This window comes from Emys orbicularis, chromosome 2 (genome assembly GCF_028017835.1).
Source record: "Emys orbicularis isolate rEmyOrb1 chromosome 2, rEmyOrb1.hap1, whole genome shotgun sequence".
NCBI classification, from domain to species: Eukaryota; Metazoa; Chordata; order Testudines; family Emydidae; genus Emys; species Emys orbicularis.
Window position 1 is genome coordinate 238933692 of NC_088684.1, and position 25399 is coordinate 238959090.

At 45.3% G+C, this 25399-nt stretch overlaps 1 protein-coding gene across 1 annotated transcript in view; it reads right to left on the minus strand.

Annotated features, from left to right (window-relative positions):
* LOC135873824 (ATP-dependent translocase ABCB1-like) overlaps positions 1-23634 on the minus strand; it is a 114019-nt gene extending 90385 nt beyond the window's left edge. Inside the window, exons 1-5 of the mRNA XM_065398438.1 lie at positions 23431-23634; positions 22712-23314; positions 22330-22556; positions 21633-21800; positions 11888-12001 (exon numbers count right to left, since the gene is read on the minus strand). Of these exons, the coding sequence (XP_065254510.1) occupies positions 11888-12001; positions 21633-21800; positions 22330-22556; positions 22712-23314; positions 23431-23634 (1316 nt within the window). The remainder of the gene's footprint in view (positions 1-11887; positions 12002-21632; positions 21801-22329; positions 22557-22711; positions 23315-23430) is intronic.
* Between the last annotated feature and the right edge of the window lie 1765 nt (positions 23635-25399).

The following is a 25399-nucleotide window of genomic DNA, read 5'->3' on the forward strand; positions in this document are numbered from 1 at the left end:
AGAGGGAGGGGGGAGAAGCAGGACGCGGTGGCGCGCTCATGGGAGGAGGCGGAGGTGAGCTGGTGTGTGGGGGACGGGTCTGGGAGCTGCCGGTGGGTGCAGAGCACCCACCAATTTTTCCCCGTGGGTGCCCCAGCCCCGGAGCACCCATGGAGTCAGCGCCTCTGATCGGCTGTGACTACTAGAGACTATGGATGGTTTAGTGACTAGGAACTCTACCTGGAACTTAGAAGACCTGGGTTCAAGTCCCTGCTCTGTTACAGACTTCCTGTGTCATCTTGGGCAAGGCACTTCGCCTCTTTGTGTCGCAGGTCCTCACTTATAAAATGCAGATAATAACACTTCTCTACCTCACAGAGGTTGTGATGCTAAGCACTGCAGTATTTACACACTGATGTAATAACCTTTGAACAAAGTATGTCTTGTGAGATATCATTTGAAAACTAATTAATCCTGATCATTAACATTCTTGTGTGATGTATGTATGCAATGTGTATTAAGAGTTATGAATATATGCTGGAATTATTATTAAAGTGTGTCAGGGGAGTTTACAACAAGACAGCAGAGGGAGGAGATGGCAGGAAACAGAACAATTTGCATTTCAGCAAACACAATTGAGGGAAGAAAGAGCATGTACCTCCACGTTGCCTTCCTCACAACTTGAACAAACTTCACTTTGAGGGGTAACCTTCAGAAGAATCTATTTTAAAGGTTTGCGTGTGTATAAACATAGGCGGTTGAACCTCAAGTAATAAGCAATTGAATCAATGGATTGTAAAAAATATTACTGTATTATAAGAGTGTATAGACCAAGGTCTTTTCTGAAAGCTAATGACACACTAGTGATGATATCATTATGAAATGTGTGTATTACCACTATCTGAGGATATATGGATACTTAATGATGTTATGTTTCAAATTCTGCAGGCAAACAGGGAGGAACAGTTTCTCTCCCATACAGGAGAGGAGGCAACTATTTACCTGTCTCCTGTGTAAATTAAGCATGCTGGAATCAAAACAATGGAAACTCCAGTTACATACAGGGGGCTGGGAAGCCCATAGGAAGCAAAGAACAACATGAGGTCATCCTGCCTCTTGAAACAAAGTCATTGAACTTTGGAAGATATGAGCATAGACAGAAGGCTTCTTTGGCATCCATCACTAGACACACAAGGGAACCGAGCTCTTGCAAGCTAAGAAAGATGGGTCCTTCAACCAAGGGTGGGAAGGGGGTGAAGTCTTTGGAACTGAATATAGATGAGAAACCTACTTTAGTAAAGATCTTTCAGCCTAAGAAGACAAGGAAAGCCAGCACTTTGTACTTTTGTGGAAGGTCCTGACTTAAGGAATGTCAGCCATGGCTAGGAAGAAGAATGAGAAACCGTCTTGAACAAAGCCTGTAACTTGCCAAATTAAGGTTTAGACTTTTAGAAGCATGTTTTCACTTTGATTTGCTGGTAACCCTTTCTAACTTTATTCCTTTTAGTTGGCATCACTTAACCTATGTCCTATTGTTAATAAAATTTGTTCTATTTTTATTATAAACCAACTCCATGGTGTGTTAACTGGAGTAAGTACACCCTTCCCTTTAAAGTTAATAGGCTGTGATATGCTTTTGGGTCTTTAGAGGAACAAATGGACCTTTTTATTTCTCTGAACTCTCCAGGAGAGGTCTGGATAATAGAGAACACACTATTTTGGGAAAATTCAGGACCAGGAGTTTGTTGCGGTCATCTTTCTGGTTGTAACCAAGGCTGCTGGGAGTCTGAGTGGGGCTGTGGTGTAGTAGACAGGGTGCTGGGGTCAGAGCTGCTGAGTTAGGGTTGCCTAGCGCACAGAAACTTCAGGGTGTGACCTGCATGCTTGTAGGCTGGTTGTGAGCATCCCAGGATGGGATCTAAGTAGCAAAGCATTGTAGACCCATGGTGACAACCTCTCTCTGGTCAGCATAGCACCCCCAGATTCCATCTCAGAGGTGTTGTGAAGATAAATACATTAAAGTTTGTGAAGCAATCAGGTACTGTGGTAATGTGGGTCCTGTAATTATCTTAGACTAGATAGACTATTGTGATTAATAATGTAAAATAACTTGCCTCTACGGCTACCTTCTACTTCCCTGTTTGTCTATTTAGTCATCTGGTGTATATTGTCAGACTGCGCTCTCTGGGGCAGGGCCTCTCTGTGTTATTTGTTAGTACAATGGAGCCCTCATCCCTCTCGGAGGTCCATAGTCTTTACCATATAGAAATAGTAAATAATAACAGGAACCAGTTAAAATTTTTCTAGTAGGTCATTGGACTACAGGAGTCTATACATGGCTCATTTGATGGGGTTAATTTAGCCTCGGCTCTCCAGTTAGGTAGCAATACTTTTTGGATGGGGAAACTGAAGCACAGAGATTAATGGCTTGCCAAGGAAGTCAGTGGCGGAAAATGAAATTGAACGTAGATCTCCTGTTTATCAGTCCTGCAGTCACAAGGCTATCTGTCCTTCCTGCCATTCATATCTGTAAGCATTTGGTATATTATGCCTGGAATAGACAGTGAGAGATTGGGGTGTGAGGCTCCTCCCATTATAAGGTCCTGCCCTGTACATGTTCCTATTAAAGTCAATGGCAATTTGAGGTATGCAGGGAATGCATATTTGAGATGATAAAGATGCACAGTTTGACCACTGTATAATATAAGCTTTGCTATTAAATCTCGCAAGATCTCTGGTTAGTGTTACACTTCCCAAAAATGTTAGAGTTAAAATTCAGATGTTGAAACTGTTCATAACACAGGCACAGTGGAACTGAACTGAAAGGAGGCGACACATCATGCTTTCCACCCCATCAAATGCTATGTATAGACTCCAGTAGTTCAATGACCTACTAGACTGAGATGGAGACTATTGGAGATGCTAAGAAAAAGAGAAACTTCCTTATTGTTCTTAGCTTTTGGATTTTGTGAGCATTACACAACATAGCAGTAGTCCCTTCCTCACCTTCACTCAGCTTTTTTTTTTTAAATGTCTCCCTAACATTGACTTTATATGACATGCAGCACAGTTTTTCAGTGTCCTTTTGGTGTGTCAGATATACTGTCCTCGGCTTTATCAAAACTACCTTATCTTACCAACCACTTCCAGAAATCAAAAGCACTATCTGAATTTCTCTCAAATGTTGCCTTGAATATTTATAGGTTCATGTTAAATATTTTCAGCAGATAAAAAACCCATCCACTGGGAATGGGTGGGTTGAAGAACCCACCTTTCTTAGCTTGCAAGAGCTCAGTTCCCTTGTGTGTCTAGTGATGGATGCCAAAGATGGTTTCTGTGTATGCTCATATCTTCCAAAGTTCAATGGGAAGGGGGATAGCTCAGTGGTTTGAGCATTGACCTGCTAAACCCAGGGTTGTGGGCTCAATCCTTGAGGGGGCCCTTTAGGGATCTAGGGCAAAAATCTGTCTGGGGATTGGTCCTGCTTTGAGCAGGGGGTTGGACTAGATGATCTCCTGAGGTCCCTTCCAACCCAGATATTCTATGAACCTATACCTGGAGGTAACGCAGGAGAACAGAGATTGCATGGGGAAGTGGCTGGCCTCTGTACTCAGAATAAACATCCACAGAACAAAGGTTTGGCTATATGGATAAGAGGACAGCTTTATAATAGTGCAGAGGGTGATATAGCAAACCAGGAGCACAAGATCATTAACACCTGGTGAATAAGGTAGAGGTTGATCCTCATTGCTGAGTAAAGTAACAAAGTTGGAGAATCTATACATTCTATTAGATCTTTTGTGTGTGGACATATACTAATAGAAAATATAACATGAGCCCTCCTTACACCATCTTGAACTTCTTGTTATTACTTAGTTTACAAATCAGGATATTTCTCTTCCCCACTGGCAGCATCCTAACATTTTTACTAACTGATGTAATATCATCCAAACAATTTCTATAATTTCATGATAAGGGCCAACACCATGTGCTAGGCATTTTAGAAATTTAGCCTGAGAAATTGATCTGGGCAATTTCCAGTGGAGGAATGTGGAAACCTTAAGGGGTGGGGAAACCAAGATTTTTTATTTCAAATTTTGGAAAATGGTCTGATTTCTTAAACAAAAACCCTCCAAAATAACCGGAATTCTGGCTTTTCCACCTAATCAAAACCAGAATCTATTTTTTAAGCAAAACATGAACATTTCTGGACATTCAAAATTTATTTCAGACTGTAAAATCAGTTGGCATGGAAATCGGAACATTTCTAACCTCTCAGATTTCCCTGTGAAAATATCGCTTTTGTGGAAAAAAATTAAGTTACTGTCTCACAAAATGACCTAGAACAAAATAATATAAAATTTTACACAAGAACCCTCATATCTTTCTTTAGTATCTAGTTGCTATAAGGACAAGGTTTATTATTTTTAAATCTGCTTAATCAAAGTCTCTCTCTACTCCTCTCCCTGAAGCACTGGTGCCCAGAAATGCTGGATCCAGGATACCTCCACTGAACCTTTGTCTCCTACTCTTTTAATTTGCTGTTTCCTATTGTCACTCCAATCTATCTGCCAAAGTTTCCATCTGCTTTGGAAGTACAGCACTTGGAATTTTTTCCCATTGATGTGATATTTCAGTGAGACTTTTCCAAGGGACATTAAGTTCCTTTCCCAAAATGTCTAAGTGTCTTGTGTCTGTGTTTCTTGTAGTTTCCAGGCTGTACCCTAGCAGAGCTGTCTAACCACTTGACTATCAAAACACCTCCAAAGTGATGAGATTTCTAGACAGTAAGTGCTGCTGGCTAAGTTAAACAAGACCAGAAAGATCAAGGATTGATACATTTAGTTTCCTTCCTTATAAACATTACTTTTGATAAGCACAGAGACTTCATCAGTTCCTTTTCAGACAACACATTTTTCTCTTCACAGGCATCCAAGATTCAATATTTTTTTTTAAAGTATATATTTCGTGGCTAAAAAGAAAATCGACAAGTTTTCTGACTTGAATTCAAGAACTCCACTTCATCCACTGGAGTTACAATCCAATCCAATATCTTATCAATAAATTTAATCCTTAACATAGTGCGACCACACACACCTCAATTCCCCCGGTACATAATAATCATAGAATCATAGGAATGGAAGGGACCTCCAGAGGTCATTTAGTCCAGTCCCCTGCACTCATGACAGGACTAAGTATTATCTAGACCATCCCTGACAGGTGTTTGTCTAACCTGCTCTTAAAAACCTCCACTGAGGGAGACTCCACAACCTCCCCAGGCAATTTATTCTAGTGCTTCCAACCTAAATTGCCCTTATGCAATTTAAGCCCATTTCTTCTTGTCCTATCCTGAGGTTAAGGAGAACAATTTTCCTCCCTTCTTGTAACAACCTTTTATGACTTGAAAACTGTTATGTCCCTCCCGCCACCCATTCTTTTCTTCTCCAGATTAAACAAACCCAGTTTTTTCAATCTTCCCTCATAGGTCATATTTTCTAGACCTTTAATCATTTTTGTTGCTCTTCTCTGGACTTTCTCCAATTTGTCCACATCTTTCCTGAAAAGAATACTTTCCTGGATACAATACTCCAGTTCCTAATCAGCATGGAGTAGAGCGGAAGAGTTACTTCTCGTGTCTTGCTTACAACACTCCTACTAGTACAACCCAGAATTATGTTTGCTTTTTTTGCACCAGTGTTACACTGTTGGCTCCTATTTAGCTTGCAATTCACTATGACCCCCATATCTCTTTCCACAGTACTCCTTCCGAGGCAGTCATTTCCGATTTTGTATGTGTGCAACTAATTGTTCCTTCCTAAGTGCAGTACTTTGCACTTGTCCTTATAGAATTTCATCCTATTTATTTCAGACCATTTCTCCAGTTTGTCCAGATAATTTTGAATTATAATCCTCTCCTCCAAAGCACTTGCAACCCCTCCCAGCTTGGTATCATCCGCAAACTTTATAAGTGTACTCTCTATGCCATTATCTAAATCATTGATGAAGCTATTGAACAGAACCGGACTCAGAACTGATCACTGCAGGACCCCACTCGTTATGCCCTTCCAGCTCCACTGTGAACCACTGATAACTACTCTCTGGGAACGATTTTGCAACCAGTTATGCACCCACCTTATAGTAGCTCCATCTAGGTCATGCAAGACAGTATCAAAACACTCAAGTCAAGGTATACCACATCTACCGCTTACCCCCTATCCACAAGACTTGTTACCCTGTCAAAGAAATCTATTTAGTTGGTTTGACACAATTTGTCCTTGACAAATCCATGCTGACTGGTACATATCACTCTTTATCTTCTAGGTGTTTGCAAATTGATTGCTTAATTATTTGCTCTATCCTCTTTCTGGGTACTGAAGTTAAGTGGACTGGTCTGTAATTCCCCGGGCTGTCCTTATTTCTTTTTTTATAGATTGCACTATATTTGCCCTTTTCCAATCCTCTAGAATCTCTCCCGTCTTCCATGACTTTTCAAAGATAATTGCGAATGTCTCTGATATCGCCTCAGTCAGCTCTTTGAGTATTCTAGGGTGTATTTCATCAGGGCCTTGTGACTTGAAGACATCTAACTTGTCTCAGTAATTTTTAATTTGTTCTCTCCCTATTTTAGCCTCTGATCCTACCTCATTTTCACTGGCATTCACTATTTTAGATGTCCCATCGTTACTAACCTTTTTGGTGAAAACCGAAACAAAAAGAGTCATTTAGCACTACTGCCACTTCCACATTTTTTGTTACTGTTTTCCCCTCCTCATTGAGTAATGGGCCTATCCTGTCCTTGCTCTTCCTCTTGCTTCTAATATGTAATAATGTATAATAATATTTCCTTTTCAATTTTGGGTGACTCAGGAATGTGAAAATAATTAACTATTGGCCTTCTACCCCATGCAATCAATTTTAGATTCCTACAGCATGGATAAATGAAGGGCCAATTCTCAACAAGGTATTGCCCATGTTAGGTCCATTATTATTGGTAGGGGACATTCATGGAGCAAAGGGAGCTATACAGCTGATATACTCATTGCTTAAGTGCTGTCATCTGAATTTAGCAGTCAGCATTTTGTGACTATGCTTCAACTTTCCCCTCCCCCATAGGCACCAACTTTTCCCAGCACTGGTGGGTGCTCGGCCCCCCTCCTTGCCCCCGGCCCCACCCCGACTCCACCCCTGCCCTGCCTCCTCCCGTCCCTGCCCCACCCCCATTCCAACCCCTTCCCCAAAGTTCCCGTCCTAACTCTGCCCCCTCCCTGCCCCTATTGGACCCCTTCCCCAAATCCCTGTCCTGGCCCCGCCTCTTCCCTGAGCGCACTGTATTCCTCCTCCTCCCACCTCCCTCTCAGTGCTTGACGCCACGAACCAGCTGTTTTGCAGTGGCAAGCGCTGAGAGCTATGGGGAGAAGCGGGGAAGGCACGCTCAGGGGAGGAGGCGGAGGCAAAGGTGGAGGTGACCTGGGGCGGATGGGTGGGGCGGGGAGCTGCCAGTGGGTGCAGAGCACCCACCAATTTTTCCCTTTGGGTGCTCCAGACACAGAGCACCCATGGAGTCGGCACCTATGGATGGAGTATGTGATGAGAAGAGACATTATGATTGACTTATTAATGTGAGAGAGTTTTCTCAGTTATCCTCTTACCATAAAAGGAAACCAAAGTAAACTCCATCTTTAAAATGTATGCAGATTCTGCAAAACCTTTGGATTCAACTCCTATTGTACTCAATGGTACTTCCTTATGCAGAAGATTTGCAGGATAGGGTCTATAAAGGGGTATTTCTTATTTGTTTTATCATGTAGAGAATCTTTAAATACTGACAGCATGTACCATTTGGGGCTTTTGAAGACACACAATGAGTCTGCTTGATGTTAAACACAAGGGCTTCAAGGAAACCTTACTGCATCACTGAGTACTGCAGTGTTATACTAACCAAAAAATGGGAGCTTCTGGGGTGTTAAAAGAACATGCTGAATGAACACTAGCCCTGTTCATGAACACAACTGGAAAAAATAGAAAAATGCAGGCAGAGAGAGAATCATGTTCCCAACTGATTTTAGATACAGAACAGGCCCCACTTCAGACCTACCATCAAAGCAGCCACACGGGGCCGTCCTTAGGCATACACCAAATACGCAGCTGCGTAGGGCACCTGAAAATTTGGGGCACCACTGGGTCTTAGTGTCCACCCTTCCAGCTTTCCTATCCCTATTCTGACCCTTCCTGCAAACTCCCACAGCTGGCTGCTGCAGCCTGGTGACTCTTACTCCAGAGGGGACCTAGTAAGTTAAAAGTGAAAAAGCCTCCAGCCTGCCAGACCTATTAGCACAACATTGAAACTGCTTAAGAGCCATTCAAGGGGGTAATGAAGCCATTTAACAGGCATTTGCCAACCCCCAGGTATATACTGTCAGTTTCTGAATTTACTAACAAAAACAGTTGTGCATTACTGTAATATTTACTCAGAACATGTTAGTCTACAGGACCTTAGTTTAAAATTTGCTTTCAAAATATTTCATTAGTGAGTTGGTGAAGATTATAAAATCACATCTCTAAAAAATCCTTGCATAGATTTTTAGATGCACAATCATCTTTAGCCTTAAATGTTTGGATCTTCAGACATAGTTTTTTAAATAAATCCTTCAAAAGACCACCCTTATCTAAAATACACATTTTCATTTTAATTACTATAGTAAAAAAAAAAAAAAAAAAAAAAACCTTGCTTCCAAAGTCCTCTCTGTCCATCCCTTTTCCACTTCGCTTGAAGAGAGCCCTTAAAGGGACAACACCCCTTTCCTTCCAGATCGCTGGACAAAGAGTTTCCCTTTCCTTCCTTCTGACTATATGATGAACTAGTTTTAAGAGAACCCTCCAGCAAAATCAGTATCTTAGTAAGATATAAAATCCTTTATTATGGCTAAAATCTTTGGAAACTTATTTTTTAAAGTTGGTGAAATTTCATAAACATGTCTATTGTTAGGGAGATCACACAAAGTAAATTAGTGTTCCCTTTTTCTAAAAGCAATGAACATTCTTATGAACACACTAAACCTCTGTGACTGATTAATTTAAAATAATGTCTTTATAGAGTTGAATATATAATAATCTGGAATGATTACTTTATGAAGGCTTAAGAGTACATTTAAAATATAAAATCAGTTTAGAAATACTGATTAAGAAAATGTAAAGCAGAGAAGAGCTGCATCATGTATTCCATAATATTGAATGTTGTATTCAGGAAGACAGCTGACTCATCCTTACTACAAAGTTTTTGCAAATAAATGTCTGACAAATTTCAGGGCATATCAAAAAACCTGTGACTGACATTTTTTATTCCCAAATTTAATGCTTTTAATTAGGTACCTTCTGCATGTCCATTCTGCGTGAGGGAGAGGGTACGGGGGTCTCTGCGGGGAACTGACTCCCCGCCACCCTGAGGTGGGCTGGGCGTCTCGCTATCTTTTGATGCCTCGTCCACCCCCGCACCGGGCTATGAGCCTGGGCTGACATCAGGCATAAGGGCACTGGTTTAATAATACTGCGTAGGGCTCCATAAATCCTAAGGACAGCCCTGCATCCACAACACATCAAAATGAGAGGGAAGAAATCTCAGCGCTTGTCTACATGACACCACAGTCTGGTCTATGGGAGTGTAAATTGTAGAGAACTCTAAAGTGTTCCCCTTTTTGTGACAGATTTATGTTACCACTCTGAGTTGTCAAGTGATTAGGCTGAAGCTGCAGTATTGTTAGGGGAGGAGATGAAGGAACACAACAAGTGACTAATTTTAAAGCTTTATTAATTAAACAACAGCTGGGTTTTTCCCAGGTCACTCAAAGGAAGGAAGAAAGCATTAGTGCCCAAGCCCTCACCTGCTTTCATACTCGCACACACACAACCAAAGGCTGGCCAAGCCCGGGTGTAACATAAGAAGAAGAGGGGGAAGGGTGGATGAGAGTTCTGATCTGTGCACAGGCCATCCAGGGTCCGCTGTTGATCTCTGACTTGCTTCAGCTCTCGCACTAAGCTCTGGGTTTTTCCAGGGGCGTTTTCGTCCAGGGATCCTCGTCTCCCGTGCTTTCTGTACCAGTCCAAACCGGACTTCTGTGGCTCCCTTAGGTTCCCCAAAACACACTGGCTTCAGCGATGCAAGACTGTTGTTTTTTAACTCACTGGCCTTTGCAATCTTTCTTGTTTTACAGGTCTGTTTTGTTCAGTTCTCCTTTCCCACAGGTTTTTGGCTGTTTGGCAGCAGGGAGCTTGTAGTGTGCATTGGCCTAGAGCGGCAATTTCACTCCTTATCTTTGAGCCAAGCTGAATCAACGAGTTAACCCGTTCCTTACTCCCTTCCTCCCGCTTCGGCCTCTCGGAACCTGCAAAGGCATCTTTCACTCCACACTCACACCTCCAAACCTTCCCAAAATCCTTTCCAATGCATGTAAAAGCATTAGCAATATACAATGCTGGTGCTTACCCAGGGGACCCCCTGGGGGGCAGTTTTATTGTGACATTCCCCCCTTGATCCCGAATCAACGTTCGGTTTTGAGGGGTCACCACTTAGGTTTCCACCCTCCTTTCGAAACCGTGGCCAGTGTTACCGTTGGCCTCCTACACAAGCAGCAATATAACCCAAACAAAATTATTAGGGCAGCAACAATTGCATACACAAGCCAGTAATGGCTTCTGGCTTTATTAGTAACATAGCATAACACATTCCCTTCTTGACATAGATGCCCCATCCGAATGGCGGTGGCAAAGGCGGCTTTCTCCACATTGAAGATGTGCTGCAACTCTGTAAAGGAGGAGGCATTTATCTGGAATACGGTGAGTTGCTCCTGGACGTGCGTCAATGGGAGAAAAACATTGGGTGTAATCCATGAAAAATTAAACACAATATAGTTAGAAATATTAACCTTACTTGGCATAATTGTGGGCCAATGCTCAGAAAAATGTTGCACCTGAGAGTTTAACAGCAAATCAAGGGGCACCCTGGGGTAGGTGGTCCTTCAGACACATGCAGCGGTATTGGTAAACGTATGTGCCTTAGTGGGGGCGTATCCCGATGCCTCCCCTTTTCAGCAGATGTGTTGACTCACCTCATAAAAGCGGCCTGGCATTGCTTTTTTTTTTTTTTATTATAAACACACATACCACACACACACACACACACACACACATTATTTGAGGGGGCTTGATAGGCCATAGCTGCCAGGTGTTGCCCAGGTAATACACGGTGCCACACTTCCAGGATGACACGCTGCAATTGCCCCCTTGCCAATGGACAATAGACCTTTTATACCATGGCCAATTTTGGATAATGGTAAAATTAACAAAGGAGGACAAAAACATCGGAAACACAAGGAATTTTATAAAAATATGCCACCATATATACATTGTATTACAATGAAGGATTTTGAAGGCTTGAAGCAGCAGGAGCAGTTTTACCACTTTTTTTGCGGTGTTCCTGGGCTTTTGCTATTACTGCCTGTTCTGTTAACAAAGCAAAGGAAAGAAAAAGGAAAATGTAAATGCACCTATTGGGGAAAATGAGACAAACTTTTTAAGCCATTAGTTGTCCCATTACATCCCACCCTGGCTTCCGTTATGGATGTTGTTTGCCCGGTTTAGGAGGTTACAACAATGATATTGTATTTAGGGATTAATACTTGCTATTGCCCACCAAAGGGCCTTTTATTTCGCTTCAGACCACCACATGAGGAACAGGGTCTGCCCCTTGGGGGTCCATGGGTGGTCCGGGGCCACCCACCAGGTATTTTGCTGTGGCCCTGCTGTGTTTATTTGGACTATGCATTGTGTTTATGGCTCCTCCCCTCCAGCCTTATGCCACACTGTGGCTTTGGCCCCATCACTTGCTTGAACCAGGGAGAGGCTTTGGAGGTACTTTCCCTCCTCATAATTATAATTATCCAGATAATCCCATGAGCAGATGGAGACCCGGATAGTCCAGGCAGATGGCAGGTCCACAACCGAGGCCCACGACGCCATGACCGGAAACCTAGGGAGAAGCATATGTTTTGAGCTGATTGGCATGCACCCATTTTAGTTTACCTGGTAGCTGAAGTTTGTACACTACTGGGGAGATGCGATTTACAATGGGGTACGGACCCACCCTCCTAGTGTTCAGAGTGTGGGCTGCCTTTTTTAGCTTTTGCAACATTACTTTGTTTTTAATTTGCCATTTTTAGATGTTTTTAATGACGATTTTTTACACTTGGCCTTTTTTAATTTAAAGCTGCCTTTACGGCTTTGAGGGTTTTACATAGCGTTTTTTTTAACTGGGCAAAGCTGAGACTTTTTTGGTTGTGGCAAACAGTAAATGTGATTATTGGTAAACACAGTATTTACATTACATTTACATTTGTTTACTAGTGGGTTGCTAACACTAACCTTTTTTTAGGAATTAACACAGACACATTGCCCATTATACAGTTTATATAATATTATATTCTTTAATTTATTTTATATACAGGATTTTAGTACAATGTTTTTACTACAGGGCTTTGGAGCAACAGGCAAGGACAAGCACACCCACTTTTGAGGAGTTTACTTGGTACAACCTCTGGTGTTCAATAGCTTCCCTCCCTCCCCAGCCGACTGGCTCGAGGTCTGGGGTAGCCAGAAGGATTTTATGTGCCATATAAGGAGTGGGCTAATTTAATGTTTTTGCTTTTAGAGCTTGTTGGTTATGCGTTTTTAATAACATTTTTTAATTAAAAGGTTTGGCCTTACTCTGCTAGAGACACACTGCATTTATTTGTATTGATAAGTATTAGACAGTGATTTTTTTTTTTTTTTTGCTTTAGCAAGTATATTAAAACCTTAGTATTTTTTGATATTACCCAAAACATTGTGTGTTTTAAGGTGGACAAAGCACGTATTTCCATTTTAGTACATTTTATAGCTATAGCAGTATGTTTTTTTATTTCTATTTGTTTTTGTATTAGGCTGTTTTGTAGCTGGGACAGAGAGCTTAATTTATTTTTAATTACCTTTAGGTATACAGTATTTATAATTTTTGCTTTAAAACCAATTTCCCCTAATATGGTGTTTACTACCTGAGGATGTTTTTTTGGAGTATTTTTTTTTTTTTAAATACACAATAGTGCTAGCAACAAGACAAACACCACAAGACAAAACATAGAACACAAAACACAATTTTTATTGTGACCGTAGATTTATGGTATTTGGGGTTGCTTTATAGCGGGTATTAGCTTTTTTTGAAAGACAAAAATAACATGTTTTTACCACTTGGAGGGTGGCAGATTATTGCTTAAAAAATATATATTTTTATAAGTACCCTTGCTGATTGCAGGCAAAACAGAGGAATTACCCCCATATTTTTTTGTGTTTGTTTTATAGGCAGGCCAGTTTATAATGGTTTTTACCTTTCTTAGTTAGGTAATTTGCATTAAGCCAGATGCTTTTTGGCTTGCTTTTGGATTCAAAACCATTAGCATCTTAGAGACTTTGTTTTAAAAGGGATACAATTAAAAGTAATCAAAACTCTGGTAAAAGTTAACTTTTGCTTTTAAAACCTACAAAAATTTGAAAAAGGAAACAACCTATTGTGGCTTTATTTGGAGCGTGAATAGGATTTTAATTATGTAGCATGGTATGTTTGCAATTTTTTTTTTACCCCTTCTACAATACACACTGCACATGTTCTGGGGAAAATGCACATTTTTTCACACTGTTTTGTTTTTATATACCTGTATAGATTACATTTTTTTTATATATTTGGGGCAATTAAGTTTTAATAGAACCCCCCTTACATTTTTTAGCAAATCTGACTAAATTGTTTATAGTTAAATTATTTTAGTTGGATAGTTTTTTTGCCTGGATTATTTACAGACATTTTTTTTTTTTTAAAGGGCTCATTTTTCTTCAGAATGGCTGCAAAGAAACCAAGAATTTTTTTATAACACTTTTAAAAAAATATTTTTAAAAAAGTTTCACTGCTTTTTTTTTAGCCTTTGCAGAGTTCACTTATTACTTTTTTTTATATAATTACTTGCTTATTTTTTAAAATGATACCTTACCTAACTTAGAAGTTACCATTTTAAGTACTATTTTAGGGATTTGAATTTTCCATGTCTGCACTTACTCCTTTCCTTACTCCTGTCACTGTGCCCTCAGGGCTTCCAACCTGTTTTTAACTTTTTGTTGTTGTTGTTGCCTGCCTGCTTGTTTGGGGCCAATTTTGTGTTGTTGTTGTTGAACCATCCCTTTTCACGAGCACAGGCTTGGGTTGCTGCCTGGTTAGTAATTTGCTCTTTTAGTTGCTTAATTTTTACTAGCTGCCGGGTACACACTTCTGCCCTTTTCCCCAACTTTTTTTTTATTTTTGACAACATTTGGTACCACATAGCCACTGCAGTTTACATCAATCCCATAGCTGCCCCTAAGTTTTTACCCTTCTGTCTCTCATACTTGGCATACAGGTTTAACTAATTTTGCCAAGTATGCACGCTTTTTTTGAAGCTTTGCCACGGATCCCCAGGGATTGTATCCCCCTTGGTGGGGTTCTTACCCCCACCTTTGAAAGAGGCAACAGAGTCATGTCCCTTCTTGTCGCCCCTTCCATGGCACGGGCATCAAGTCCACCAGCCTCCTGTGACACCAGCGGGCCAGGCAGCGGGACTCCCGTGTCCGAGCTCCCTAATGCCCATCCATCCTGCCTTGAACCCATTGTTGAGGCCATCACTCATGACTGCAGGACTTTCGAGTCTGCAGTTGTACCCTTCTGTTTCCTGAACATGTTGTCACAATTTGTTAGTACAACTTTTAAGGGTTTTTTTAGTTACTTGAGATTTTACGCTGCCCATGCCGGCTCCGGGGCTTACAATGTTAACCCAGCCTGCGCCAGAGGGAGAAACGCTAAGCCTTCCCCTGTATTACTCAGCCTACCACCACCGAGGGTCCCTACACCAAATATAAAACCCTTCATGGGCAGAGCGAGAAACCCTAAGTTCTTCTTTTATGCTTAGTTATGCTACAGCTGAGGGTGTATGCACCAAGGATTTTTTTTTTTTTTTTTTTTTTTTTTTTTGCTTGGAGCGGGGATTTTTATGTTTTTTTTTTAATTGCCCCACCCTATTACAACTGGGGGTATACCCACCTGCAACTATGTCCCCCACCGCCCAGAGTGGACCAGGATGAAGAGAAGAATAGGGGGGAGGGATAGCTCAGTGGTTTGAGCATTGGCCTGCTAAACCGAGGGTTGTGAGTTCAATCCTTGAGGGGGCCACTTAGGGATCTGGGGCAAAAATCTGTACTTGGCCCTGCTAGTGAAGGCAGGGGGCTGGACTCAATGATCTTTCAAGGTCCCTTCCAGTTCTAGGCTAAACCACTTTTTGTTTTTTAGCCATGCAACGACTGAGGGTGGGCATACCTTTAATTATAAAATCCTTAACATGAAATACCAACAGTGCCGGGCAGAGCAAACATGAAATACCAAGGGCAGAACAGTTCGTGCGCTCAATATTTCATTGTATGAAAACAGACCTCCAATCCACTTTCTAAAGCATAAGAAAGTAATATTGTTGTCAGAGAAGGGAAGCCTGTTGAAAACTTTTACTGTCTCTTTATCATACAGCAAACCAACAAAAGGTTATGTCTTGTATAGCGTATGAAAGGTTATTTACTATAAGATTACACATGTTTTTAATGCTCTGTAGTTTGTTTGCGTAGTCCTTCCTATTTTCTGTCAAACTATATGCTATCAACACAGGAGGAGGAGAATCATCAATCAGTTTTAGAAATACTTATATAAAATTCCTGAAGTAGATCATCGAGCATGACATTATGGATGAGTTATGTCAGGTCAGTTGTGAATGATGTAAACACTTTCTAGGACTACCTTAATGTAAATTTGTTTGTCTAGTAGCATTGCCTCCCTCCCTGGTTATCGTAATGAGAAACGGAGTGCATTAGGTACAGTAATTGAGACTGAAATATTTCTAGATAAACAAACACTAAAAAGAACTTGGGGAGCTGGATTTTTTTCCCCATTTTTTTCTAATCACTTTAACTTAATTGGACCTGGAAAGGGACTTTTAGCTGCATCCACCGTATTATTTTTTATTAAACATAATACTGAAGACTTGCTAAACTACCCCCTTGTTTCAAAAAGCTGACTTATAAATCCTGACTATTAGCTAATGGACTGTTAGACCTAAGTGACTAACATGGAAAACAATGAGAAATGGAACTACAATACTAAAAAGGACAAAAAATGATGTTACTGTGACATCAAACGGTGAGCAAAAATGAAGTAACATCAGATAGGCATAGCTCTAGCGAGGAAATGAAAATGAAATATTCCAGCAAAGAGTAAGTGTCATCTTCAAATATTCATGCTGTAGAGGAGCAGACTCACCCCTGCGACACCTCCTGCTGGTGACTTCTGGGAATTAGCTCAATCCAGCCTCTAGAGCACCCTCTGCAGGCCAGTGGTCCACCTGTCCTCTGGCCCCCATGTCCCTCCCAGACCCCAGTGCCCTTGTATCTGGGGTGCTGCCCCCTGGCAGTACACCCCTCAGTACTAGGGTCTCCCCTCCCTGGGGAACCCACACCCACTATCCCTACCTTGCCTCAGAATAAGGCCACTGCCAGTCACCAACTAGCCCCCGCTCCCTGGGGCTGACTGCAGTATAGGCCACTCATCACAGGCAAGGAGAGTTTGGACCTGCTGCCTTGACCTAGCCCTGGGCTGCCCTCTGCAACCCCCAGTACCCCTTGGCCTTCTACTAGGCCACAGCCTGGGGCTTTCCAGGCTGGAGCCCCCCAGCCCTGCTCCACTCAGGTACTCTGTCTCAAGCTTGCTGCAACCAGGCCCTTCTCTTTCTGAAGGCAGAGAAAGACTGCTGAGCTTCTGGCTCCCAGCCTCTTTATACAGGCCAGCTGAAGGCTGATTGGGGCGTGGCCCAGCTGCAGCCACTTCCCCCAATCAGCCAGGGTTTTTAGAGCTGCAGCCCGCTGCCAGGGGTGTGTTAAGCCCTTCCTGGCAGGAGTGGGGTAGCCATCCCGCTACACATGCCTTTACCATCAGCTTTTAAAGTTCTGTGAATAAGGGTCTCTATTCATGTGCACAGTCATTACTTGTGCCTAAGGAGACACAGCTACGGTAGGCATTGTACCATTGGCATTCACCACACAGACTGTTTGAGCAATTCATTTCCAAAAGCAATTGGTTTCATAGTGTCAAGTATCAGATGGGTAGCCATGTTAGTCTGGATCTGTAAAAAGTGACAAAGGTGCCACAGGACTCTTTGTCCTTGGTTTCATAGTGTTTTGCAAACACTATGCTGCATCACAGTCAGAGCCAGGAAACAATAGAGACAGCACTACTGACAACATGACACTACAGACAGAACACTATAGACAACGTTTTACATGGCACTTTATCTAGACATTCTGGTGTGGCAGGCCAAAAGATAAATCATTTCAGCCAGGTAAAAGATAATTCTCCTGAAGGGTCAGACTCAACTGTTCTGCCTTCCGCTGTGTGTGGGGGGTGGGGGCAGGGGATACCTCCACATGGTGCAGTTTTGTAGCAAATACACATAAAATGCCATGAAGCAGAGGTCTCAATATGCTTTACTGGGTTAGATCCGTGTAAACTGGACTGATACAAGAGTGAATCAAGCTCTCTAACTGATAGGAATTTTCTTGCATTTACATCTCTGAGAGTTTTGCCTGCAAGGACATCTGACTCTAGAAAGGCAAAAAAAGAAGGAGAAACTTCATTGGGTGAGACCTGTAGACTCAATACATTACATAAAGCCAATGAGATATGCTAGAGAGGTGTGTACAGACCTCACTGATAATCTGCCTCCAATGATTGCCATTGTTCTTCAACTCCAGCCTGTAGTTGCTTTGAAAGGCTTTTGGCTACAGCCAGTTAGAAATGCGGGACAGCAACATTGCTTTCCTTTCACTCATATGCAGAACTACTGAGCCATTGTCACAATCTAAGGTACATACAATGTACCATTACATCTGATCACTTATAGTCTCTAATGGGGAGAGTATGAGACTGCCTACAATGGCATGTAGCCGATTTGCGACTGCAAGAAGCAAATATCTCCAACGGCTAGTGAGGGGACACTAGATGGGGAAAGCTCTGAATTACTACAGAGAATTCTTTCCCAGGTGTTTGGCTGCTGGGTCTTGCCCACATGCTCAGGGTCTAACTGATGGCCATATTTGGGGTCAGGAAGGAATTTCCCCCTGAATCAGATTGGCAGAGACCCTACTTTTTTTGCCTTCCTCTGCAGCCTGGGGCACGGGTCACTTGCAGGTTTAAACTAGTGTAAATGGTGAATTCTTTGTAACTCAAAAGTCTTTAAATTATGATTTCAGTAACTGAGCAGAGGTTCGGGGTCTATTACAGGAATGGGTGGGTGAGGTTCTGTGGCCTGTAGTGTGCGGGAGGTCATACTAGATGATCATGATGTGTCCTTCTAGCCTTAAAGTCTATGAGTCTAATTCATTTATCCTCACAATGCACCTGTGAGGTGGGGAAGTGGTGTCATCTATATTTTACAGAGTGGGAACAGCAGCACAGGGAGAACAAGTGACTTGGCCAAGGCGAGACAGGAAGTTTCTGGTGGAGCAGAGAATTGAATCCCTGTCTGTAGAGGTCCAGGCTAATGCCCTAACTGCTTGACCATACTTCCTACAAGGGAACAGAGCATACTTCCTGTACCATGTCTCACTGACTACATAATTCTTAATAAACATATCAGTTTAGAGAATCTGTGAGATCTGTGATGTCATTCCTGACTCACACGATGTGGTGTTCCGTCCTTCTTTCATACCCTGGGTCCCTATAAAACTTGCCTCTGATTTTCACCTAAATCACTCCATCAACCTACCTAATCTTTTCCCCAAGCCCCATTCAATACCTGGGGCAGCCAGGCTGCAATGGTTAGAAACTAAGCTTAGTAAGCCTTGCCATCTCATAAATCACACAGAGCCATTGTTGCTCATGGGGATGATGTTAGAAGGCCACCCAGACACTGTCCAAGGTAGCAGTGAAGATGTCCTGATGCTGAGTATTCTCTGGTTGTCCCAGCCTTGCCCCATCTCTGCAACCAGAGGATAGCTGGGTTCCTGCTCACCCAGGTGCTCACTAAACTACATGGGGAGATTTTCAAAAAAATAGGAAATGTAGGAGCTGAAGTTCCACTGGGACTTGGTAACATTTTCAAAAACATCTAAGCAATGCAGGAGCCAAAGTCCCACACAGTTACTCCTGGTTAATAAAGACTGTGAAGGAGATATTCAAAAGCACCTGGGTTTCCAAATCCTTTAGCTGCTTTTGAAAATCTATCTCATGGAATTTACTGAGCAGGAGTGTTAACTGGAAAAATATTATATTAGGCAGAAAGTCGTAAGTCATAGCATCAGCAATCCAGTTGCCTTCATTTAAAGCTCACTCTGAAAACATACCTTCTTTTGGGACCCAATTCAACTCCCATCAAAACCAATGGAAAGATGCCCAGACTTAAAGGGGAATTAAATCGGGGGCCTTAATTAACTGTTAACTAAATCCATAGGATTCAATGTTTGTTAATAGAACAATATATATTATTTTAAAATCTAAACCATTATTTCTCTAAGATAAAGCATGCTTCACATAATACTAAATACAGTTTCTCATACTTTGCTCATTTGATTTGGGTTGATTCTAGACAACGTGAGATGAATGAGATTGTGATGACTTCACTACCATCCCTTTTTCAAACACAGGCATTTTATTTTAATTTTAGGCAATGTCTCTTTCTTTCCCAGTCAGCACAGTTGGAGCACCCGGGGCCTTTGAAGGGTGAACTGAAAAGGTTTTGTAAATGAACAATGAATGAATGATCCCCCAATACGTGAGTCAATTATAACAAATACTGAGTATTGTCTTTAAAAGCCACCTTTGAATTCAAACACCAAGATGTGCATGTAACTAAATGGAGTACCTGTGTGATCTTACTTTTGTAATCCTCATCTTTCCTTGCCCTTTCACCTTCTACTGTTTGTTATCCTATACATGGTGTCTTTTCTTATATTATATTTTATGCTCCTCAGAGAAGGGATGCCTGTTGGAAAAAGACAGTTACCTTTTCCGTAACTGGTGTTCTTCGAGATGTGTTGCTCATGTCTATTCCACAGCAGGTGTGCATGCTCGCCACGTGCACCTGTGGCGGAAGTTTTTCCCCTAGCAGTATCCATAGTGGGGGATTGCCCCCCCAACCTCTGGAGTGGCACCTGCCTGGCACGGTATAAGGGGAGCTGCGTGCTCCCCACCACCCTCAGTTCCTTCTTGCCAGACAACTGTGGCAGCGGGGAAGGAGGGCGGGATGTGGAATAGACATGAGCAACACATCTCGAAGAACACCAGTTACGGAAACGGTAACTGTCTTTTCTTCTTCGAGTGATTGCTCATGTGTATTCCACTGTAGATGATTCCAAGCTGTATCTGCTGGAGGTGGGTAGGAGTTCACAAGTTCTTGGGATGGAGTACCGCCCTGCTGAACCCAGCATCATCCCTGGTTTGGGAAACTATCGCATAGTGCGAGGTGAACGTGTGAATCGCAGACCACGTGGCGGCCCTACAGATGTCCTGAATGGGGAGGTGGGCCACAAAGGCAGTCAACGAGGCCTGCACCCTCATCGAGTGTGCCTTAACAATTGGCGGCTGGGAGTGAAGTGATCCAGTTGGACAGTCACTGAGTGGAAATCGGCTGGCCTGTTGCACACTCAGCCGAGGCGACAAACAGCTGTGAGGACTTTCTGAATGGCTTGGTTCACTCTAGGTAGAAAGCCAGAGCCTGCCTCATATCGGGCGTGTGTAGGCGGCGTTCCTTATTAGTCACGTGAGGTTTGGGGCAAAGGACTGGTAGAAAAACGTCCTGACCCATGTGCTAGGCAGAGACCACCTTCGGGAGGAACGCAGGGTGTGGGCGGAGCTGGACCTTGTCCTTATGAAACACAGTATACAGTGGCTCGGAGGTCAGGGCCCTGAGCTCTGAGACCCATCTGGCCGACGTGATAGCAACCAAGAAGGCCACCTTCCATAAGAGGTGAGACCAGGAGAACATGGACAGCGGCTCAAACAGCCGAGCCAGCACCAGATTCAGGTCCCACTGTGGGACCAGGGGCTTAAAATATGGGTAAAGCCAGTCCAACCCCTTAAGGAACCGGCCGGTCATAGCATGGGAGAACACCGTGTGTTCTTGCACCGGGGGATGGAAAGCCAATATGGCTGCCAGATGCACCCTGACCGACGAGGGTGCCAGGCTCTGGGCCCTCAGGCGGAGGAGGTAATCAAGGATAAGTTGGATCGGGGCGGCCGTTGGGGATACACCTTGGTCAGTCGCCCACCTAGCAAAACGAGACCACTTCGCCATGTAGGATCGGCGAGTGGAGAGCCATCTACTCTCAAGGAGGACGTGCTGAACCGGAGCTGAACATGTCCTCTCCTCACCACCTAGCCACTGAGCAGCCATGCCGTGAGGTGAGGAGCTGCCAGGTTGGGGTGGAGGAGATGGCCCTGGTCCCGCAAGAGCAGATCCAGGCAGAGCGGCAATGGCCATGGCGGAGCCACTGCCAGGCCCAAGAGGGTCCCGTACCAATGCTGCCTGGGCCACGCCGGGGCAATGAGGAGGACCTTGGCCTTGTCCGTCTTTATTTTCTCTAGGACAGTGCTGATCAGCGGGAATGGAGGGAAGGCGTATAGGAGGTGGCCTGACATGGGCAGGATAAAGGCATCGGAGATAGCGCACTTCCCCAGGCCCCCCCTGGAGCAGAACCAGGGGCATCGTCGGTTCTGTCGGGGTCGCGAATAGGTCCACCTGGGGAGTTCCCCACCTCTGGAAAAGCTGGAGGGCCACTTCCGGGTGTAGGGACCACTCGTGCTGAGAGGAAAAGTCCCTGCTCATTCTGGGCACCCGATAGTTGAAAGGCTTTTAGGTGGATGTCGTGGGCTATACAGAAGTCCCACAGGCTGAGGGCTTTGTGGAAGAGGGCGGAGGATCAGGCCCCACCTTGCGTGTTGATATAGAACATCGAGGCCGTGTTGTCCATGAGAACCTTGACTACCTTGCCCTTCAGGTGTGAGCGGAAGGCCGTACACGCCAGCCGCACCGCCCTGAGTCCTTGACATTTATGTGAAGGGTCAGATCTTGCAGAGACCACAGGCCTTGGGTCTGAAAATTCCCCACATGGGCTCCCCAGCCCAGGTCCGATGCATCGGACACCAGCTCCACGGATGGGGCTCTGTCCCTGAATGGGACCCCTCGGAGCATGTTGCTTGGTGTGGACCACCACCGTAGGGAGGTAGCCACCGAGTTTGGCACGGTGAGGACCTTGTCCAACCTGTCTGTGGCTTGGGAGAACTGTGAGGCCAGCCAGAGTTGTAGGGGCCTCATTCTGAGCCTGGCGTGGCAGACCACATACGTGCACGCCAACATGTGACCTAGCAGCTGCAGGCAGGACCTGACTGTCGTCACCGGGAACCTTACGATCAAGTCGATGAGCCTTTCAGGGTCTCGAACCTGTCTGGGGGGAGAGAGGCCCTGGCCAACGTTGCGTCCAGGAGCGTCCCGATAAACTCTATGCATTGGACGGGGACTAACGTCGACTTGGTGTTGTTTACCAACAGGCCCAGGGCAGTGCATGTGGACAGGAGGAGTGCCACATGATCCCTCACCTGCGACTGGGAGGTTCCCTTGACCAGCCAGTCGTCCAGATAGGGGAATATCTGGACCCCCCGGCGCCTGAGGTAGGCCGCTACTACCAACATGCACTTTGGAAAGACCCTGGGGGCAATGGACAGACCAAATGGGAGGACGGTGAATTGGTAGTGATTCTGTCCCACCACAAAACAGAGGAAGCGCCTGTGCCCCTCGAATATGTGGATGTGGAAGTACATGTCCTGTAGATCAAGGCCTGCGTACCAATCCCCGGGATCCGGGGAGGGGATGATGGAGGCCAGGAAAACCATGCGAAACTTGAGTTTTACCAAGTACCGGTTCAGACGTTGCAGGTCCAGTATGGGTCTGAGCCCCCCTTTGGCCTTCGGGATAAGGAAATACCAGGAGTAATACCCCTTCCCCAGGAACACCTTGGGCACCGCCTCTATCGCTCCTAGTTCCAGGAGCCTCCGGACCTCCCGCTCGAGCAGAGCCTCATGCAATGGGTCCCCCAAGAGGGATGGGGGTGGGGGGTGATTGGGCGGGTAGGAGGTAAACTGGAGGGTGTAAGCTCGGGAGATGGTGTTGAGGACCCAATGGTCCGAGGTGAGCCATGACCACTCCGGGGAGGAACGCACACAATCGATTGGAAAAGGGGAGCTTTATTGGGGGTGGATTCCTGCTGAAAACTGGTGGGGTACCCCCGAGCGTTCCGTCAAAACCGCCTTTTACCCGCCTGCTTGCCCTTAGAGGACCCAGGCTGGGGGGCAGGCCGGTATTGTCTTTGCGGGCATTTCTTATAGTCCTGTTGCTTCTTGTGGGCAGCCTCATATTTCGGGAGGGCAGCCTGGGCGGGAGCCTGCTGTGGCTTAAACTTGGGTTTTGCCAGAGCAGGGACATAGAGGCCATGGGTCTGGAGGGTCATGCGAGAGTCTTTCATGCCGTTCAGCCTTGTGTCCGTTTCCTCCGCAAACTGCGCCTTCCCGTCAAAACGGAGATCTTGCATCGACGATTGTGCTTTGCTGGATAGCCCAGAGCAGAAGCCAGGACACCCGTCTCATGGACAGTGCCGAGGCCATGGACCGTGCGGCCGTGTCCCCTGCATCCAAAGCAGCCTGCAGAGACGCCCTTGCAGTGGCTGCCCCTTCCTCCACGAGTGCCTTAAACTCCTTTCTATCGCGCTCCTGGAGGGAGTCCTCGAACTCGGGGAGGGATCCCCAGAGGTTAAACTCATAGCAACCCAGGAGAGCCTGATGGTTTGCTACTTTCAGCTGGAAGCTTGATGACAAATAAATTTTTCTCCCTAAAGCATCCAGCCTCTGAGAGTCTTTGTTCTGTGGGGTCGGGGCTGGCTGCCTCTGTTGCTCCCTGTGGTTGACCGACTCAACCACGAAGGAGTTGGGCTCCGGGTGGGTATACAGATACTCATGCGCCTTAGTGGGTACGAAGTACTTGCGTGCTGCCTTTTTAGAGATGGGAACCAACGAGGCTGGTGCTTGCCACAGGGCATTTGAAATTTTCGCTACCCCTTCATGGAGCATCAAGGTCACCTTGCCCGGTGCCGAGGGGAACAGCACATTGAACAGGGAGCCTGAGGGCTCTTCCATTTCCTCAGCCTGGAGATGGAGGCTCGCTGCCACCCTTTTTAGCAAGTCCTGATGGGCCCAGTAGTCCTCCTGCGGGACAGAGGGGGGCGGGCCACAATCAGCTCCTCAGAACAAGGCGAGGAGGCCGATGTGGTGCTTTGGGTGTCGGCCGGCACCGGAGGGTCCACCACCTGGTCGGACTCCGGGCATGGCACCAAGGAAGAGGGGCCCATCGACCCTTTTCTTGGCGGCCTAGTGATGGAGGCCGATGTTACTTTCGACGCCCCGGCCACCGAGCAAGCCCCCACCGGGGGCTGCACTGGAGTCCACGGTACCCACTGGTACCACTGGGCCAGCCATGACACACGGTGCCATTGCACTTGCTGAGGCACCGGTGGGGCCTGCCAATCAGGCTGGCTAGCCTGGCCTGTAGACGGGCGACTGTGAGCGGAGGACGGGCTGGCGTATGACATGCTGCTGCCTCCGGACCAGGAGTGGCGTGGGTGACCTCGAGGTAGGAGAACGGGACTGACGGTAGTGGGTGCTCCGCAAGGGATCTCAACGGGTGGACCCACGACAGCAAGGAGCCAGCGATTGATGTCCGGCACTACGGTGCCTTGGCGGAGACTTTGAGCAGGATTCCAAGTGGGAATGGCATCGATGGTCATGCCACGACCGACTGTGGTACCGCCTTTGAGACGAGGACCATTGGTGACGTCCGCCGTGGTCCTGTCTGTGCTCGCTCCATGAAGACAAGCGGTGCCGGGAGTCCCGATCGGATGGCACCCATCCAGACAGTCTAGCCGGCGTCGAGGGCGATCCACAAGGACTGAGCCCTGAACGGTCCCTGGGCAGCAAGCGGTGTCAGGAACGTTCCCTCAACCAAGACCGGTACCGGGTCGGTGGTGACTGCGGTGATCCCAGTGGTGGCTTGCCTCTGGAGCGTGGGGCCGACATCGGTGGCACTCCCGGCACCGGCATGGACATGACGTCCTTAGCCACCTGGAGGGCTTCGGGCGTAGATGGCATCCAGACATCTGGATAGGCCTGCTCCGAAGGGGCCGGGCTACGCGCTCTGCGTGAGTCGGAGGCCTAGGGCCCGATGGGGACCGAGGACTA